This window comes from Eleutherodactylus coqui, chromosome 10 (genome assembly GCF_035609145.1).
Source record: "Eleutherodactylus coqui strain aEleCoq1 chromosome 10, aEleCoq1.hap1, whole genome shotgun sequence".
NCBI classification, from domain to species: Eukaryota; Metazoa; Chordata; class Amphibia; order Anura; family Eleutherodactylidae; genus Eleutherodactylus; species Eleutherodactylus coqui.
The window spans coordinates 8,396,283-8,415,984 of NC_089846.1; the positions used below are offsets into that span (position 1 = coordinate 8,396,283).

Sequence of the window (19,702 nt, forward strand, 5' to 3'; positions counted from 1 at the left end):
TGCAAGTGCTCTATGGGTAGATGATGAAGTTCTCAAGAAGTGGGGGACAATTTCATGGAGAAGGTCTTGAATGTCACTTGACACTAGGGTGCTCTAATCTTACTCAACTACTGAGCAAAAATGGAGCTCATTAAACCCGTCGTGAGTCTGGAAATTACCGTGTGATAGAACCAAGATGTCACATAACATCTACGAAAGCAGAAGAGTCCTAAATGGTGCGCGTCAGGTGGGCAGACCTTACGTCCTCAGGTTTCCTGACTGGCACTTTGAGGAAGAAGGGCACTGAAAAGTTGTCCTGGTGACAAGTTCAATGCTCGGCTCTAGTTGCAGATCGCCGGCCGCAGCGCAGAATCTGCAGGGAAATAATTCACGATTTAAAAAAATATATTAAATCAGTTCCTACTGAGAGGGAAAAGCGCTCAAAATTTAGAAGGACGGCGCAACAAAACGGAGATCCCATTCTCATAATTACCAGACAGAGTGACCCAAAAACGTGGTCATTAATCAAATTATTCATTGAGCAGCTTGAGATCTGTGAGATGTCTTCAAGAAGAATCCGCGGACTGTACAAATTAGCAAAAGAAATGATCCTGGTATATAACCAGACCTTCCTTCAATGAAGAATGCAAAGTGATGCTCATCTTATACCAGCTGTACTCCATATCACTATATACAGGGTGTATAACTTATACCTGCTGTATATTATATATATATGTACATATACATATACAGGAGATACCCAGGTTATACGAGCATGCTCCATATATATATATATATATATATATATATATATATATATATATATATATAGACGAAAGCCCTCACTGACTGACTCGCTGATTCGCCACTAATTCTCCAACTTCCCGATGTCATAGAAACATGAAATTTGGCACAAGCATAGATTATGTCCAAAATAGGAAAAGTTAATGGGTCCCAACTCGATTATTCAATTCTAGCGTTAAAGAACTAGCGTCCAAATTTTACGTACGTAATCCAATTCTCTCACTTCCTGATGTCATTTTATTTAAATAAAGTAAACGTCGCATGGTTGCCTCCACGTGGTGTTTCCTGGGTAACGCAGAGAACTATGCAAAATGGTGAACATATTTTTTTCCTCGGTATCTCTAAAGTAACCATGACTTCATAAGTTTTTCTGTGTGAACACTAGATAAACACCAGTACCAAATTAACTCAGGCGAAGCCGGGTATATCAGCTAGTCACTATGTACTGGAGATGTATAACTTATACCAGCTGTACATATATAACTCTATACAGGAGATACCCAGGTTATACCAGCATGCTCCATATCATTATATACAAGAGATGTATAACTTATACCAGCTGTACATATATAATTATATACAGGAGATACCCAGGTTATATCAGCATGCTCCATATCACTATATAAGGAGACGTATAACTATACCAACTGTACATATATAATTCTATACAGGAGATACCTAGGTTATACAGCCTGGTCCATATCACTATATACAGGAGGAGATGTATAACTTATACCAGCTGTACATATATAATTATATACAGGAGATACCTGGGTTATACCAGCATGTTCTATATCACTATACACAGGAGATGGATAACGTATATCAGCTGTACATATATAACTATTGGGTATCTCTCGCCAGGTAGAGGTATAAGGTGTACCCATATAACTATATACAGGAGAATCCCAGGTTATACCATCATGGTTCATAACGCTATATACAGATAACCTATGTATAACCTATGCCAGCTATAGGGAACGGTAAGGGTCTTGTTATTTGTATAGCGCCAACTTATTCCGCAGCGCTTTCAGGTAAATTAGTTATTCACATGACGGTGACATCACAGGTCCTTCAGTGAGTTAGATGTGATGACTTCATTTACTATATTATAAGTGGCGCATTGCACCACCAGAAACACTGGTACGATAAATACTAATAACTAGTATCACCATGTACAGGAAATGTATAATTTATACTAGATCGATCTAATTATATACAGGAGGTACCCAGGTTATACCAGCATGCTCCATATCACTATATACAAGGGATGTATAACTTATACCAGCTCTACATATATAATTCTACACAGGGGATACCCAGGTTATACCCACATGGTCCATATCACTATATACAGGAGATGTATAACTTATACCAGTATGCTCCATATTACTATATACAGGGGATGTATAACATATACCAGCTGTACATATATAATTATATACTGGGGATACCCAGGTTATACCCACATGGTCCATATCACTATATACAGGAGATGTATAACTTATACCAGCTGTACATATATAATTATATACTGGGGATACCCAGGTTATACCAGCATGCTCCATATCACTATATACAAGGGATGTATAACTTATACCAGCTCTACATATATAATTCTACACAGGGGATACCCAGGTTATACCAGCATGCTCCAAACAACTATATACAGGATGTATAACTTATACCGGCTGTACATATATAATTCTATACAGGGGATACCCAGGTTATACCAGCATGGTCCATATCACTATATACAGGAGATGTATAACTTATACCAGCTGTACATATATAATTCTATACAGGGGATACCCAGGTTATACCAGCATGCTCCAAACAACTATATACAGGATGTATAACTTATACCGGCTGTACATATATAATTCTATACAGGGGATACCCAGGTTATACCAGCATGGTCCATATCACTATATACAGGAGATGTATAACTTATACCAGCTGTACATATATAATTATATATAGGAGATACCCAGGTTATACCAGCATGGTCTATATCACTATATACAGGAGATGTATAGCTTATACCAGCTGTACATATATTATTATATACAGGAGATACCCAGGTTATACCAGCATGCTCCATATCACTATATACAGAAGATGCATAACTTATACCAGCTGTACATATATAATAATATACAGGAGATACTCAGGTTATACCAGCATGGTCTGTATCACTATACATACTATAGAATATACTAGTCTGGTGCTGCCATCAAGTGGCCAAAGCATGTAAGCACATCCAACTGTCAAAACATTTACTATAATTATAAACTGTGATGTAATGAAGAAAATTTCCATTCACTGAAAGCAAGAAAGCAGAAATCTGGGAAATGGTGAGAAATTTAAATCCTAAGTATAGTAGGAAGTTGCAGATCTATTTATTATTGACCTGAGCGCGGTAGGCTGTGCCACGTTGGGCAGCGGCTGGCACCTCTTGTGTTTGCAGCGCTGCGGTTGCTCCACTATTATATTCGGTATCTATGAGGCCGGCATGACATCACGTTACATATCTGCAGAACCTGTCAGTACTTGTCAGTGAGCAGCCGATGCCTAATCCTTGCCCGCTCCCCATTCTCCGTGTCTGTGAGGTTACCAGGTGCGGCCACGCTTGTCAACAGCCGAGTATAATACGTTTCTACCATACCCCAATTACAGGAGGCAGAGCGCTGCTGAGCCGCTCGTCCCCGACTGCCATGACTACACGGGGTCAGCGGTGTGCGGCGCCAAGGGCTCACACAGATATTCCTTTATTAGAGCCCCGGCCCGCTCAGGATTGGCGCTTACCAGTATAGAAACTACCCCCGTGACCCCGGAGCATAAACATCATGTGACAAGTTTTCCGTGGATCAGTTTCAGTGTGAATCCACATTAGATGGGAAAATCCAGCGATCGGAGCGACTTCCGAGGCCGGTCATCGGGGCTAGATTATGTCCTTACTGGTCATTGTCCGGTGCCAGGATGCTACTGCCAACCATGTGGGGTTTTCTTATGTAACAGTGTGGAGAGTATCAGAGAATGGCACGATTGTGGAAATCTAAGGGGATCCTGTGGATGGAAACAACCCTTCACTGAAAGGGGTCGGAGGAGGATGTCAGGAATCTTCTGACCAACAGGCTGCACAGTGAGGAGCAGCTGAATACAGCGCCGATGCTCCAACTAACGTGTCCGAAGGTGCAACTCGCCGTTCCTTAGCATAGATAGCCTATAACAGCGGACAACCAGTTCCAGCGCCATTATAAGACTAACGGAAAGGCGAAACTCCAGCGGGCAAAAGAGCGCAAAACATCACTGAGCAGCAGAAACACATCGCCTGCTCAGATGGATCCAGATTTCTGTTCCGTGCTGATGGGAGGTCAGAATTTGGCGCAAGCACAATGAATTCTGTCAGTCAGATGGAGGTGAAGTAATGGGGGGGAAGGTGTTCTTGGCGCACTTTAGGTCCACTAATACCTGTGGATGGACGCCTTGGCAAATCGCTACGGTTCTTCCAGTCAAAGGTGTGCAACGTGCTATTAGATGGAGTCTCTAATAAAGTGGCCATCCAGTATATCTATCCTAAGATAAAACTCCCCTCCGTGCAGACTATATGGCGCATCTCCTATATTTCTACATCGCTGCATGTAGGTCCTCCAGTGAAGGAGCGCCACCCTCTGGAGATGAATGGAATGAACATAAATACAATGCAAGCTTCTATAAGAGCAGCCAGAACAAATGACCCCCGAGGCTCCAGTATTTATCATTGTCCTATAATAGTGGCTGACTGGGTATAGACTTCTAGGAGATGGCTATAACACTGTATTGTACTGCCCCCCAGTGGAAGTAAGCAGCACTACACAGATAAGTTATCTCCAGAAAACTCAATCCAGAAATCTCTCCCGACTCCAAAAACATATTAAAATGAACGGATAAGGAGCTAATCGGAGATGGCGGCGGACGGAGGAGGGCCGGCCTAAAATGCTAGACCCATATTATCAGTGCAGACAGGAAACGGTGGGCGGTGTTATATAATACCCGGGGTGCAGCCGGCGGTGTCCCTCAGATACTCCTACCCACAGCAGCCAATAAAACTGCTCACCCCAAAATAAGGAACAAGTTCTACTGCTACAGAAACGCAGAATAAATCCATCCAACAGTTAAAGGTCGCGCTCACAAAACGCGTGTCCGAAATCACGCCGTTTACCCCTATTTTGTGCAGGGCTTTCTAACACACGTTACAGCGTTTTCTTAAAGCACCCCATCACTGTGATGGGCGACGAGGGGCGTTAACAAGCAGGCAGCGCTCGGACATTGCAGTGTTAGAAACGCCGCGTTCGAGCGCTGGTCTGTGAAGCCCCATTAAAATCAATGGAAGCATTGTACTGCGGTTAATGCAGCATTTGAAACACCCTGCTAATCGGTTTAAAAAGCGGGCTGTGTGAGAGCGGCCAAAGGGGTTGTCCATCAGTAAAATAGGTAATAAATAGTAAATTGCTGGGGTTCTGTTGTCAGGGACCCCCACTGATCAGCTCTGTTCTGGGTCAGTTTGGTCATATAATGAGCTGATTTCTGCAGGAAGCAGACAGCTCCATTCCCAATGCAGTGGCTAGGCTTGGTATTACAGGCCAAGTTCCTATTCACTTCAATGCAAGCTGTGCCTGTAATACCAAGCCTGGGCACTGCAGTGGGAACAGAGCTGCAGGCACAGACGATAACTTGCTCATTGGTGAATGTCTCACCATTGAGACCCCCACCGATTCTGAGAATGAGGGTCCTGTGTCCTACTCTGCCTGTCACTACAAGGGTCGCTTCTCACACCCACAGTGAATGAATCGCTATAGTTGAGCTTGCGCAGTTGGCATTCATTTCAAGGGGGCTGACGGAAACACTGGAGCGCTTGCCGTCCCATTGAAAAACGAATGTAGTGGCGGCGTGCTTGCACAACCATTGCTCCATTCGTTCTTCTCGCTGTGGAAGGTGCAGGCAGCTCACAGTGAGGGGGACAAGGGAACTCCATGTCACAGAAAAAAATATGCAGCAAAAGTAATTTTCATAGGTGAAGGGAAAAAAAAATATGCCAGTAAAATCACCACATGCGTAAAATCCCTAAAAAGTGTCCGGTCCATAAGGGGTTAAACAGACAGTCGTTCAGTCGCTGCATGCATTTACACGGGACGACTATCATTCAAATTCCCGTGTCCTATGTAATCGTTCAGTGTAAATGGCCCTTTCGCCACTGGATCGCGGGCGTCTCACTAAGCGGGGAGCGTTTATACGGAATGAGAAGCCCGCGATCCAGCAGCTGTTTTTATGCCGACTGAGGGCTTGAACAGAGCGGCGTGATTTTGTCCCGTGATAATCACGGATGCATAGCCGGACAAAACAAAACGTTTGAATTTAATGATTACAAGTCCGCTATTAGGATTCTCGCTCGTTAATATTACCTGTGGGGTAGATACGGCAGGACCCATCTTCACGCTTTTATTTTTATTCATACTCACATGCACTAGTATAGAACAGTGAAAAGCACAAGAAAAAAAACAACGGCGCCTCTCCCTCATCCATCCGCACGCGTGCACGACGGCGCCTCTCCCTCATCCATCCGCACGTGTGCACGACGGCGCCTCTCCCTCATCCATCCGCACGCGTGCACGACGGCGCCTCTCCCTCATCCATCCGCACGTGTGCACGACGGCGCCTCTCCCTCATCCATCCGCACGCGTGCACGACGGCGCCTCTCCCTCATCCATCCGCACGTGTGCACGACGGCGCCTCTCCCTCATCCATCCGCACGCACGACAGCGCCTGTCCCTCATCCATCCGCGCGCACGACGGCGCCTCTCCCTCATCCAACCGCACGCGTGCATGACGGTGCCAGTGGTCAGATGGAAAGCCAGAAGTCAGCAATGGGAGATCTCAGAGTACAGTACAGTCGGATGAGGCGGTTAGCGTAGTCAGAAGGCAAGCCATAAGTCGGTATCAGAAGGTCTTGTAGCAATAGTAGTGGAGCAGGTAGAAGTGGAGTTGAGGAGCAGAATAATCATACAAGGAAGGAGGGATCAGAGCCAGGTTAATATGTTGTTGTTCACAAACCTTAGCGACCCTAAAGGTGAGCTCCCTCCATGTTTTTCGGTTTTGCACTGCTTCTTTCAATTGGGTGATATCTATGCCAGTATCAGCTCTGACAGGTGGACAGGTCTTCTTTTGCCACTGATCTGTCCAAGCAGTATAGATTTATATAGCAAGCCTAATCAGAGACAGAGGTGGGGTTGGGATCAGGAGGCAGGAATTGGATCACCAGGATAAAGGAACAAGGCTGAGAGTCATGGGGGGGAACTGTCCACAGGCTGGATCACTCAACAGGGAGGGTCGCTGGCTGGAGTACAGGAGGTCCTGGGTTCGACATTCTTAGGACGGCGACTCAAGAATGGATCTTTTTTGTATCCTCCCTTAAACTTTTTTAGAAGGTCTTCAGAGTGCAGGATGCCCAAAATATTTTTGGAGGACAGAATTGTGTAGTCTGTATTTGACCTTTCTTCGGGCTCCAAAAATATCTGTCTGCCTTGCCGGTTCTGCAACTGGGGCGGTAGGACACTGAAATTAAACCTGGAGAAGAACAGGCCCCATCGTGCTTGTCTCGCAGATAACCTCTTGGCAGTACAGAGAAAAATTCTAAATTCTTATGATCAGTAAGGACCTTTACTGGATAATGAGCTCCTTCCAAGAGGTGCCTCCATTCGGTGAAAGCCACCTTGATGGCCAGAAGCTCCTTTTTGGACGTCAGTGTTTTTCTCCGCGGGCGATAAGGCGTAGGACAGAAATGCACAAGGATGTAGTTGTATCTTGTCTCCGACTTGTTGTGACAGGATAGCTCCCACAGCTACGGAAGGGTCAACCTCAACCACAAAAGGCACTTCTGGTCTTGGATGGATCATTACTGGTGCTGCAGTAAAGAGAGTCTTTAGTTTCTTCAAAGCGGCTTTTTCCTTCGGGGACCAGGAAACCGTGTGCTCTTACTTTGTGAGGGAGGTGAGGACTTTTGAGAAGTCCTTAATACATCTTCTGTAGAGGTTTGCGATCAGACGCTGCACTTCCTTCACATCTCTTGGAGTGGGCCAGTCCTGGCTCTAATCTTGCTGGGATTCATACTGAAGCCCCATTTAGACACACAGATTATCTCTCACAATTCGTTAGAATGATAGAAGTGAGCCACGGTTCTGCTTTTAAAGACAAACGTTTTTAAACTAACGATAATCGTTGGAAAATGGAGGCAGCGGCCGCGCTTCTCAGCCGTTGTATCATCACGGTGTATTGTTTGCACTGAAACCCCCCCTCAAACCGCTGAACGACCGAACGAAAAGCAAACAGCCGAAAGGCTGAAAGACAACGATGAGCGAAACGTTACGAAAACTGTACGACGGGCGCAAGACAGACAACGATGAGCGCTCAAACGATGGCTATTCAGCTAATTGTGAGCGATAATCGTTGTGTCTAAATGGGCCTTTAGGCAGTCTGGGGGGTAATGTACCCCAGGAATTAATCGCATATCGATCGAACTCACCCTTCACCAGTTTGATGTAGAGGGGATTCTTTTGGAGTCATTCTAAGACCACCCCAAGACCGCGCCTCTCCCAGCCCCACGCACACCCCCACGACGGCGGCGTCTCTCCCTGCCCCGCGCGTCCCCACGACGGCGCCTCTCCCTGCCCCGCGCGTCCCCACGACGGTGCCTCTCCCTGCCCCGCGCGCGCCCCCACGACGGCGGCGTCTCTCCCTGCCCCGCGCGTCCCCACGACGGCGCCTCTCCCTGCCCCGCGCGTCCCCACGACGGCGCCTCTCCCTGCCCCGCGCGTCCCCACGACGGCGCCTCTCCCTGCCCCCCGCGCGTCCCCACGACGGCGCCTCTCCCTGCCCCGCGCGCGTCCCCACGACGGCGCCTCTCCCTGCCCCGCGCGCGCCCCCACGACGGCGGCGTCTCTCACTGCCCCGCGCGCGCCCCCACGACGGCGGCGCCTCTCCCTGCCCCGCGCGCGCCCCCACGACGGCGGCGCCTCTCCCTGCCCCGCGCGCGCCCCCACGACGGCGGCGCCTCTCCCTGCCCCGCGCGCGCCCCCACGACGGCGGCGCCTCTCCCTGCCCCGCGCGCGCCCCCCACGACGACGGCGCCTCTCCCTGCCCCGCGCGCGCCCCCACGACGGCGGCGCCTCTCCCTGCCCCGCGCGCGCCCCCACGACGGCGGCGTCTCTCCCTGCCCCGCGCGCGCCCCCACGACGGCGCCTCTCCCTGCCCCCCGCGCGTCCCCACGACGGCGGCGCCTCTCCCTGCCCCGCGCGCGCCCCCACGACGGCGGCGTCTCTCCCTGCCCCCCGCGCGCCCCCACGACGGCGCCTCTCCCTGCCCCCCGCGCGTCCCCACGACGGCGCCTCTCCCTGCCCCCCGCGCGCCCCCACGACGGCGCCTCTCCCTGCCCCGCGCGCGCCCCCACGACGGCGGCGTCTCTCCCTGCCCCGCGCGCGCCCCCACGACGGCGGCGCCTCTCCCTGCCCCGCGCGCGCCCCCACGACGGCGGCGCCTCTCCCTGCCCCGCGCGCGCCCCCACGACGGCGGCGCCTCTCCCTGCCCCGCGCGCGCCCCCACGACGGCGGCGCCTCTCCCTGCCCCGCGCGCGCCCCCACGACGGCGCCTCTCCCTGCCCCGCGCGCGCCCCCACGACGGCGCCTCTCCCTGCCCCGCGCGCGCCCCCACGACGGCGGCGTCTCTCCCTGCCCCGCGCGCCCCCACGACTGCGCCTCTCCCTGCCCCGCGCGCGCCGCCACGACGGCGCCTCTCCCTGCCCCGCGCGCGCCCCCACGACGGCGCCTCTCCCTGCCCCGCGCGCGCCCCCACGACGGCGCCTCTCCCTGCCCCGCGCGCGCCCCCACGACGGCGCCTCTCCCTGCCCCGCGCGTCCCCACGACGGCGTCTCTCCCTGCCCCGCGCGTCCCCACAACGGCGCCTCTCCCTGCCCCGCGCGTGCCCCCACGACGGCGCCTCTCCCTGCCCCGCGCGCGCCCCCACGACGGCGCCTCTCCCTGCCCCGCGCGCGCGCACCCCCACGACGGCGCCTCTCCCCGCCCCATGCGTTCGAACGACGGGTTGATTTTCGAATGGCTTTACACGAAACAATGATCATCCAAATAATCGCTCAACCGAGCGAATGCGAACGACAGTTCTTCCCTGTAAACATGGCGAATATTCGCTCACTAGTGAGTCCACGTCACCCATAATCTAGTCACCGGATCATTAATATCACCCGGTGGGAAGGCGCAGGTGTTCACATCAAATTTACGTGGAGATCCATCTATGAACAAAATCTTAGCGAGCAACAATCAGCGCTCCGTGCAAACGAGCCGCCGCTGACTATAATATATACACAGCTGCAGAGATGTAATAAAGGGGGAGGTGATGATAACGGCCAGGTATAATCTCCAGACCTGACGTCACTCACCCTCTGCAGCAGCTGGTTGCTGGTCATGGAGTCTCTCAGCACTCCGCACCGCGGCTTCTCCATCACTTCTCGTGTGCGGCGTCCTCACCTCACAGCTCTCCTCAGCCACCGCACGGACCGGACCATCACATCGCCAGGGGGGGACAGCCCTAGTAATGATATCTATGACCTCCCTTCACTTCATTCTAGCGCCAGTATAAAGCACACAAGCACGACATAGCGTCAGCTACTAAATGTGCGGAGGTTTTAGTCTGTAATAAAAACAAAATAAGGAAAACCTCCCCCTGTTTTGAGAATGGTCGGTTCCGTTGTCATGAGGACCAGACGCTGACAGAAAACACCTGAGAAGGGCGTCATCTGTGGAGGCTACACGGCCGTCTGTAGTGATTCCTGCCGAAAGCACCCGGATTATAGTTTATTCACTCTGTACCAAACGTAAAAAAAGACTACATAATAAAAATAAGTGTTCGGCAGAATTGTATATTGTCAATAAAGTTCACTGGAAAAAAAAGTCGGCGGTGTAAGTGGTCGCCTAGGTAACGGCGCCTGAACTTTTACCCGGTTGTTATCACTGCAGCCTGCCTGTGGCAGCACGTGTTTCCGGTTTGAAGGTAAGTTGCTGGTAGGTGTCTGCGGTTCGGACTTACAGCGGGAAACTGGGGTTGCATAGTTGTTTTTTTTTAATGGAGAGGCTCCCGGTATCAGCGGCTGCAGACCCCATATTGTGCGGCCGGGTTCTGGTTTGCCCATCAGTTCCTTGTAAATAAAGGTTAAATATCCAGTTCAGAACTTTTGATTCCCCTTTTGTATGATTTCCTCATTTGCTTGCTGTCAGTGAATGGGAACATTCTTGTTTCCATCCGGAGGGTGCAGTCAGTTCTGACCCAATACTCACAGTTACTCTAAGGGCTTCGGCACGCGGCCGCGAACCGTAGAACTCATTGATTGCAATGGCTTCCCTCACGCGCGGCGGTTTTGCAACCGCATTTCCGTCAAATGAAAAAATACGCGATATGCTTTATTTCTGTGCGCATTTGCACACCTGAACCTCCATAGGAGTCTATGGGAAGGGGGGCTCAAGTGTGCACCCTGTCCGCACGAAATCACACATGTAAGTGCGCAATTTTGTGGTATAATTGTAAATACAGGGACTAATTATGCCGCTGAGGCGGTTCAAAGCCACCGCAGGTGTCCCACGCCGATGGGAACGGACCGGTAACGCAAAAAGTGCAATTACCTGCGTAGAAATGTTTGCACGAAGACGATAGCGCTCCATTCAGAGCGCGGTCACGTGATCCTCTCGCGAGCGTGTCATTGCAGATGCTCGTCTGCAGGAGCCCCGAGTGCCCGTTCGCATCACATATTTGTAGTGACTGAATGCAGACCCATTGAGTTAAATTGCAGACGGGTTTTTAATGAAAGTCTATGGCTGCATTAAAAAAATCGCTAAGATTTTCTCGTGCGCCCCTTTTTCTGTGGGATGTGACAAAACGGACATCACTTGGGCCTTATTGTGAAAAACAGACGACACACGGATGCAACATGGACGTAAAAAACCTGCGCATATGAGCTATAAACACGCACACATGTATAGATCATTGAGGTGTTGGGGCGACCCCATAACATGTGGGGATTCCCTCTTAGGGCTCACTCACACGGGCGGGCGTGTTGTCACTGCGTGATCCACGGTGCTAAAATCTCATTGACTTCTATAGGACCGCTCACACCTGCTTTTTTTTTTCTCCATGCATTGACATACATCTTTTTTTCACAGTTTTTTTTTTTTCCATTTTTTTTTTTTAGGGTGAACGCACACGGGTGGATTTGAATTGTGGAATTTGTAGCGGGCTGAAGCCTCCGGATTCCGCAGCAAATACCGCCATAGCGTGCAATGCAAAAATGATTCTTCATGCACATGAGCAGAGATCAGTTGCGGTATCCGCTCATGGATGAATAATCGCAGCATGCGCCATTTTCCTGCGGATTCCGCAAGGAAAATCAGGAGTTAAAAGAAAAAAAAAAATCTGTACTGCACATATCCGACGGCGAGACGTGCGGACCATCTGCAGTACAGAAAAGAAGATAATACAGCTGCGTGCAGATGCCAGCTGGCCACCGGGTCGGATTCCGCATGCAGAATCTGACTTGCCGTTTGTATGCGGCCTTAGTTTTATTGATGGGGAAAAAGGCAAAATAATGATTTCTTTAACATTTATAGTTTTTCTTTTAAAATTAGTAAATTTGCACTAAAGTATGCGACTGGTTTCCTCACTTTGTTTTAGGATGTTTTGATATATAATATGTATGGTATCAGATTACAGGCCGCATACGGCGATGGTTTTCATTGGCTTTGGGTAATTTTCTTTTTATATATATAAAAAGAAAATTACCCAAAGCCAATGAAAACCATCGCCGTATGCGGCCTGTAATCCGATACCATACATATTATAGTTACAGAAGTAAAAAAATTACAGAATTAAACAAAAATACATTATATATATATATATATATATATAATGTATTTTTGTTTAATTCTGTAATTTTTTTACTTCTGTAACTATATTTTTCTACCGTCTATGACCCTCATTACGTCATACAACACCTTTGTCTATATATTTTCCACTGTAGCTGGGACATCCATAGGAGCCTCAGTTACAGTGGAAAACATTCCCCAGTAGTGACATTAGTCACGGGCAGAGGTGATCAGGCTCTGCTAGGACCCTGCAGCTCTGCTGTAACAGGGGGACTCCCAGCAGTCATGTGATCACCGGGTCGCATAGTGGAAGTAAAACTTTCACTTCTTAGTACGTAGCGCTCATTGAACGCTGTGTACCCAGGAAAGGAGATGGCAGAAACTGTTAAACGCTTCTCCTCCTTGTTCTCAGCTGTGACTAACAGCTGACAACCCGCCCTGCTCCTGCTTGATTGCCAGAGCAGAGGCTTTAATCCCGCACCGTACATCAGCTATCGGGTGGGATTAAAGCCCAGGACCAAGCGCCGTATATTTATTGCGCTTGGTCATTAAGGGGTTAAAGCTTTTATTACCTACCCAAAGGATCAGGTGGTAAATGTTGGACCACTAGAATGGCGACGCAGCCCCCTCCAGAGTATAAGCACGACAAGGGGAAGTTTGAATTCACGCAGTGATACTCCATTGAAAGTCTATGGGAGCCATAGGGATAGGTGACAGCGATGCACACATTTGACTCCTTGCTGCAGTCCTGCACCTAGAGAGGATCAAATTCTCCCTTGATAGCGACCAGCTGGAGTCCAAGCTGTTGACTTTCGCTAGTCTAACATTCATCACCCACCCAGTGTACCCTTTGGTCAATGCACCCGTGGGCACAGATATGAATAGAGGGTGGCACATAGTGTTATATTGCTTTGTGTATTACGGACGTGCTTCATTGTATTTCTCTTTTTTTCAGTTTATCATGCACTGTTCGTGAGCCTGGGCATAAAGCATAAGGACTGGGACGGGATCAACAACCCAGGCTATTCCAATTATGAACTTTCCGGTCCTCATGTTGTTACTGGGGATAAGGTGAAGAAGAGAATAGGAAGCTCACCGATATCATAAACCTGAGCAGCAGCGGCATGGAAGAGACACCAAAGAGAAAGAAGTCTAAGCACAACAAGACCCAGGAGATGGAATCTGTCACCTCGGCCCCTAAGAGAAAAAGGACGGGTGAGTAGGGCACCTTCATAGAATGCACTACAGTGATACTTTGGGTTGCGAGTGCCTCAGCTTGCGAGTACTTGACTTGCGAGCAGGCTCTCTCCTGAATTTTTGCTCTGATTTAAGAGCAAAAATTCGGGTTACGAACCTGCTTCAGCATTGCAGCATTGTTTTCAATGGGGCCGCCAGAGCATTGAATGCAATGGACTACCGGCAACCCCTGCAGTGATTTTCGGGGAAGGGCTTTAAATATAAGCCCTTTCCTAAAAATCATTCTTGGCATGTGTAAAAAAAAAATAAATAAATATATATATATATATATATATATATATATATACATACATACATACATACATACATACATACATACATACATACACACTCACCTCTCCGGCGCTGCCGGGTCTCAGCCGTGTGTAGCCACTTGTTCTCCCTCCACTGCTCTGAAGTTCTTTCATCAGGTGGGGATTTAAAATCCCTGCCTCCTGAAAGAGCTGCATCTAATTGGCTGAGCGCTCAGCCAATCACAGGCAGCGCCCAGCTATTCAATGAATGACAGCTGAGTGCTGCCTGTGATTGGTCACAGTGCTCAGCCAATCACAGGCAGAGCTCGGCCGTTTATTAAATTCTCTTCCCCTTGCTGTTAGGGTCCTTCAGGTATCGGTCCTTGGCCCCCTCCTCTCCTCTTGCTGTTGGTGTCCCCCGGGGCTTGGTCAACAGCCCCCTCCTCTTCCCCTTGCTGTCGGGGTCCTCCAGGGCTCGGTCCTCGGCCCCCTCCCTTTCTCCTTGCTTTTGGGGTCCCCCTGGGCTTGGTCCTCAGCCCTGTTCCTCTTCTCCATATACACAGCCCCTATTGGACAAACCACCAGGAGATTTGGCTTTCAGTACCATCTCTACGCTGATGACACCTAGTTATACACTTCTTCCCGTGACATCACAGCGCTATTCCTCCAGGAGGCCACCGACTGTCAGTCCGCTGTCTCAAACACTATGTCCTCTCTACCTAAAACTGAACCTCTCAAAAACTAACCTCCTGGTGTTTCCGCTCTCTGCTAACCGACCTCATCCTGACATCTCCATCCCAGTGTGTGGCACCATAACTCCCAGCACGCCCGCTGCTTTGGGTCATATTCGACGCCTACCTCTCCTTCACCCCCTACATCCAATCTCTGGCCCAAACATGTCAGCTGCACCTCAACATCGCAAGAATCCGCAGTTTTTTCACCATGGAAAAATGCTCACTGCTGCCCTCATCCACTCTCGGCTTGATTATTGCAACTCATTGCTGATCGTCTTCCCCTGCGCCAGACTTTACCCCCTCAAATCTATCCTGAATGCGGCAGCCAGGCTCCTCTTCCTATCGGGCCGCTACTCGTACGCCTCTGCCCTGTGCCAGTCACTGCCCTGGCTGCCCGTCAAAAAAAGAAATCAATTCAAACTCTCCACCCTCATCCACAAAGCTCTCAACATCACCGCGCCGCCCTACATTACATCCCTTATCTTAATCCACTGCCCAGTCCGCACCCTCTGCTCCACTAATGAAATTAGATAAGCGCCCCTTTTACCCGAATCTCTCATTCCCCCCTTCAAGACTTCTCCAGAGCAGCACTAATCCTCTGGAATGCACTACCTCAAATTATCTTCAGAATCCCTAACTCGCAAAACTTCAGGCGTGCTCTAAAAACGCACCTCTTCCGGGAGGCATACCACATCCCCTAAACCAAACCCCTCCTGTCCTACTGAGGGTGTTCCCTGTCACCCGCAATTAACCGCTCCTTGCAGACATTTCGAATCAGTTACCATACGGCCCAATTTTGACCATTGGCTATGTTTATAGCACCCCACACTCTCCAACTCTCCATACCGTGCACATCTCCACCCCCTTTGCAGTCTGCATCACCCTATTATCTGTAGTATGTTAGGTCTTTGGAGCAGGACCTTCACCCCTACTGTTTCCAGCAATTGATTAGTACGTGTAACCGTGATTTTGTTTCTGTTCCCCCTGTCTTGTAAGCACTGCGAAATTAAGTTGGCGCTATATAAATAAAGATTATTATTAAATGTGTGTAGACATTTGCCTCTATTCCTCAAGAAGAGCTTCAGATAATGATGCTGGGATGTTAGGGGTGTACGGATACAAGGTTCTATGTCGTCCCGCTCGAAAGGATTGAGATTTGGACTTTGGGCTTGTCAATGAAGTTTGTAGATGTCCTGTTCCTCACAAGCCTCAAAACTGCATGGAGCTCGGTCATGTTGGTTGAGTCATGGAGATCTACCAACATATTGCCACAGGGTAGGTGATGCCACATTGTCTGGAATGTCTCTGTACCCGTTGGTGTTGAGGGTGGACTTCACTGTAACCAACGGCCCTAACACCCCCACACCATAGCAGACCCCCCTCCTTACGTCACTGTTTGGATGATACAGTCACGTAGAAACCGCTCTCCAGACAACCACCACACCTAAGTGTGGCCATCCAATCATAAGATGGTGTACTGTGATTCAACTGTCCACAAAACTTGCTTCCACTCACTTATAGTCCGTCGCTCCAAGCACAATCGCAGCACGGCTGGGCATTCACTGCTGTATGCAGCCGCTCGTCCATGGTAATGCTTCATATGCCGTTCCCTACGGAGGGTTCTGGTGCTGATGGATGTCCCAATGGCTTGTGAAACCTCCAGAGCGAGAGCAGACGATGTGTGTGATGTCTTCACAGCTCCTACAAGGCTTTGTTGTCCACGTTCTGTCAGTTTACGAGGTCTCCCTGAGCGTGGCGGCACCGCACACACCGGACGGTCTCCATCTCCCAATAACATGGCCAACAGCGGGCTCTGGAAGGTCTGGAAGCTGCGATGTCCTGTAATGATTGGTTGCTCAGGTGACCGCATTGGAAGTCTGTCAGTTCTACACCTGGTGACCTTCTTATGGTTTGTATACGGAGATGTGTCTGTGTGATCCTATCCTTTTATATCTGATGCTCACACATCCGATTTGCAAAGGATGGGAAGGAAGGGGGGGGGGGGTCCCCAATATTTTTCTCAACAAAGGGTATCTCTTGCAATGTTTAGTGTCATTTAACCAATCAAACCCTACCAGTTAACGGGAATTGGTGGACAAGAAGAAATGTTGCATTTGCAACTCCTGCAAGGGGTGTCATTGAGCCACTGCTAGAATATTTGCATATTTATTGGGAATTGCCTCGTTTCACAATAGTATTTTTGCCCCAAAATTTATGTTAACAGCCAAACAAAGCTAATTTGCTTGTCTTCTTTCCAGGAGATGCCTATACCAAAAAACAGATTGAACAAGAATATGAAGAAATTTCCATTAAAAAAAAGAGAAGAAAGACAGAATCTCACCAGGAAGCAGATGACGTCACACCAGGTGAAGGGCAGCAGAGGACACATCATCAGAAGTATAATGAAAAAGTAAAAAAAACTTACAAAGACTCAAATAGACTCCATGGAGATGAAGCTTTTGGTACTGAAGAAGCTCCATGTAGTGACTTAGAAGTCAGGTCAAAGAAGAAAAAGAAAAAACTAAAGAAAGATAGCAGGGAACGCCTTTTAGAAGATAGTATAGGGGAGGAAACGTTGACTTGTGAGGCCAAACATGCAACCAGGAAAAAGAAAAAGCGGGAGGGTGGTGGAGGTCTCCAGGAAGACTATGATGAAAATAATTTGCAACATGGTTTTACTGAACTAGTTTCCGAAAGAAAGTATCCCGGTTGTTCTGTGACTCCAAAGCAACTGCATGAAAGTGTGAAGAAGACAAAAAAGGGTAAATTTCAGGAAGCTGATGACCTCACAGTAGATGAGGGAAAGATCAAAAAATTCTGTAAAGCCAAAGGCTTAAATGTACTAAATCTAGGTGAAGGTTTACCTGAAGAAGCCTTATATATGGAACCTGCCGACCTAGAATATAGTGGGAAACATAAGAAAAAGAAACATAAAAAAGATTGCAGGGAAAGTATTGTAGAAGATACTTTAGTAGAAGAATCTTTAACTCCCGACGCCCAACATACAAGCAAAAAGAAAACGACAAAGCGGAAGGATGGTGGAAGTGAAAGCCATAGTCAAAATAGTTTCACTGGGGAACTAGTCACCAAAAGAAAGCATCATGGTGGTTCAAAGACCATAGAACAAGTGGATGAATGTTTTGATCAGGTTGAAGATATTTTAGAGGAGCAGTTGTTGGTTCCTGAGACCCAGCATGCCTACAAAAAAAAGAAAAAGCGGAAGGATGGTAGTGGAGGTCTCCAGGAAAAGAATGATGAAAGTAACTTACAACATGGCTTCACTGAGAAACTTATCTTTGATAGAAAGTACCCAGGTGGTTCTGAGACTCTAGAACAAGTGGATGAAAGTGTAAAGAAGAAAAGGAAGAAAAAAAGAAAGGATGAATCTAAAGAGGCTGATGACCTCACAACGGATGAAGAAAACGACTTGAAGGGACTCCACAGAGATGAAGAAGCTTTGTATAGTGAACCTGCCGATGCAGAACATAGACCGAATATGAAGAAGAAAGCTAAGAAAGATCGCAGGGAACGTATTTTAGATGATAGTTTAGGGAAGCAATTGCTGACTGCTGAGACCCAACATAGAAGTAAAAAAAAGAAGGCAAAGCAGAAGGATGGTGGCGATAAAAGCCATAGACCAGATTGTTTCACTGGGGAATTTGTCACCAAAAGAAAGCATCAGGGTGGTTTGGAGACCATAGAACAAGTGGATGAAAGTGTAGACTGGGCCGAAGATAGTTTAGTGGGTGATTTGTTGGTTCCTGAGACCCAACATGCCTATAAGAAAAAGAAAAAGTGGAAGGGTGGTGGAGATCTCCAGGAAGATGTTTGTACTGGGGAGCCTTTCACCCCCCAAAAATGTCCAGATAATTTTGAATCCTCGGAGCAAGTTGATGCACGCATGGTCCAGGAAGAAAAACCTGTTAAGAAGAGAAAAAGAAGGGGTGAACCTCACCAGGAGGCCGATGACATCACAGCAGATGATGCTGCATCCTCAGTTTGCCTGCCCGCAGAAGAATCTTCCTATAGTCAACTTCATGATACAGAAGCTAAGCCGAGTTGTAAGAAAAAAAAGAAATCAAAGAAAGATCACGGGGAACGTCCTTTGGAAGATCATTTTGTAGAGGAATCGTTGACTCGCAGTGGTCAACATCCAAGCAAGAAGAAGAAAAAGAGAAAGCGGAAGGGTGGTGAAGATGAAAGCCATGAGCAACATTGTTTCATGCAGGAACCTGTAGAGTATCAGGGTGATTCTGAGAACACAAACCCAGTTGATGAAACTGTGGATCGGGCGGCAGAACGTGTGAAGAAGAGGAAAACAAAAAACAATAAACACTCAGACATGAGGGAGGAGGCATCGGAAATCTTAACTGAAGAGACGCATCTGGAAGATGATGACGCCCCAACAGATTCTACACAGACAAATCAGTTGTTGCAGAGCCAGATTGTGGTAAGCAATGGAGATTCAGAAGAAGACACAGAAAAAACATCAAGTAGTAGGAGCAGAACTCAGACTTCTGCTCCCACAGACACTGACCAGAATCCGACTACACAAGATGAGCGTGAGATGAGGCGGGAGGGAGGTGACGAGAGGTGAGTGTCTTTAGAAGGAGCTTGTCCGATAGTCCTCTAAATCTATAATGATTGTGTCCTTGCTGTAATGTGAATTACCTCGTTAAGTATACACTTCCTGCTGAGCTGTAGCCACTCCGAGCAACCAGTGCTGCCATGTAAA

The 19,702-nt window shown here is 48.5% G+C and overlaps 2 protein-coding genes across 3 annotated transcripts in view; one reads left to right on the forward strand and one right to left on the reverse strand.

The window, feature by feature from the left end:
• CFAP77 (cilia and flagella associated protein 77) overlaps positions 1–10,389 on the reverse strand; it is a 107,866-nt gene extending 97,477 nt beyond the window's left edge. Inside the window, exon 1 of the mRNA XM_066579731.1 lies at positions 10,271–10,389. Within this exon, the coding sequence (XP_066435828.1) occupies positions 10,271–10,333 (63 nt within the window). The 5' untranslated portion in view covers positions 10,334–10,389. The remainder of the gene's footprint in view (positions 1–10,270) is intronic.
• Positions 10,390–10,853: 464 nt separating this feature from the next.
• Positions 10,854–19,702, forward strand: part of TTF1 (transcription termination factor 1) — a 47,519-nt gene continuing 38,670 nt past the window's right edge. Inside the window, exons 1-3 of one of the 2 annotated variants that reach the window (XM_066580175.1) lie at positions 10,854–10,881; positions 13,699–13,958; positions 17,226–19,560. In XM_066580175.1, coding sequence (XP_066436272.1) covers positions 13,868–13,958; positions 17,226–19,560 — 2,426 coding nt within the window. In that variant the 5' untranslated portion in view covers positions 10,854–10,881; positions 13,699–13,867. Of the gene's footprint in view, positions 10,893–13,698; positions 13,959–17,225; positions 19,561–19,702 lie in introns of both variants that reach the window. The other variant, XM_066580176.1, reaches the window with a different exon arrangement.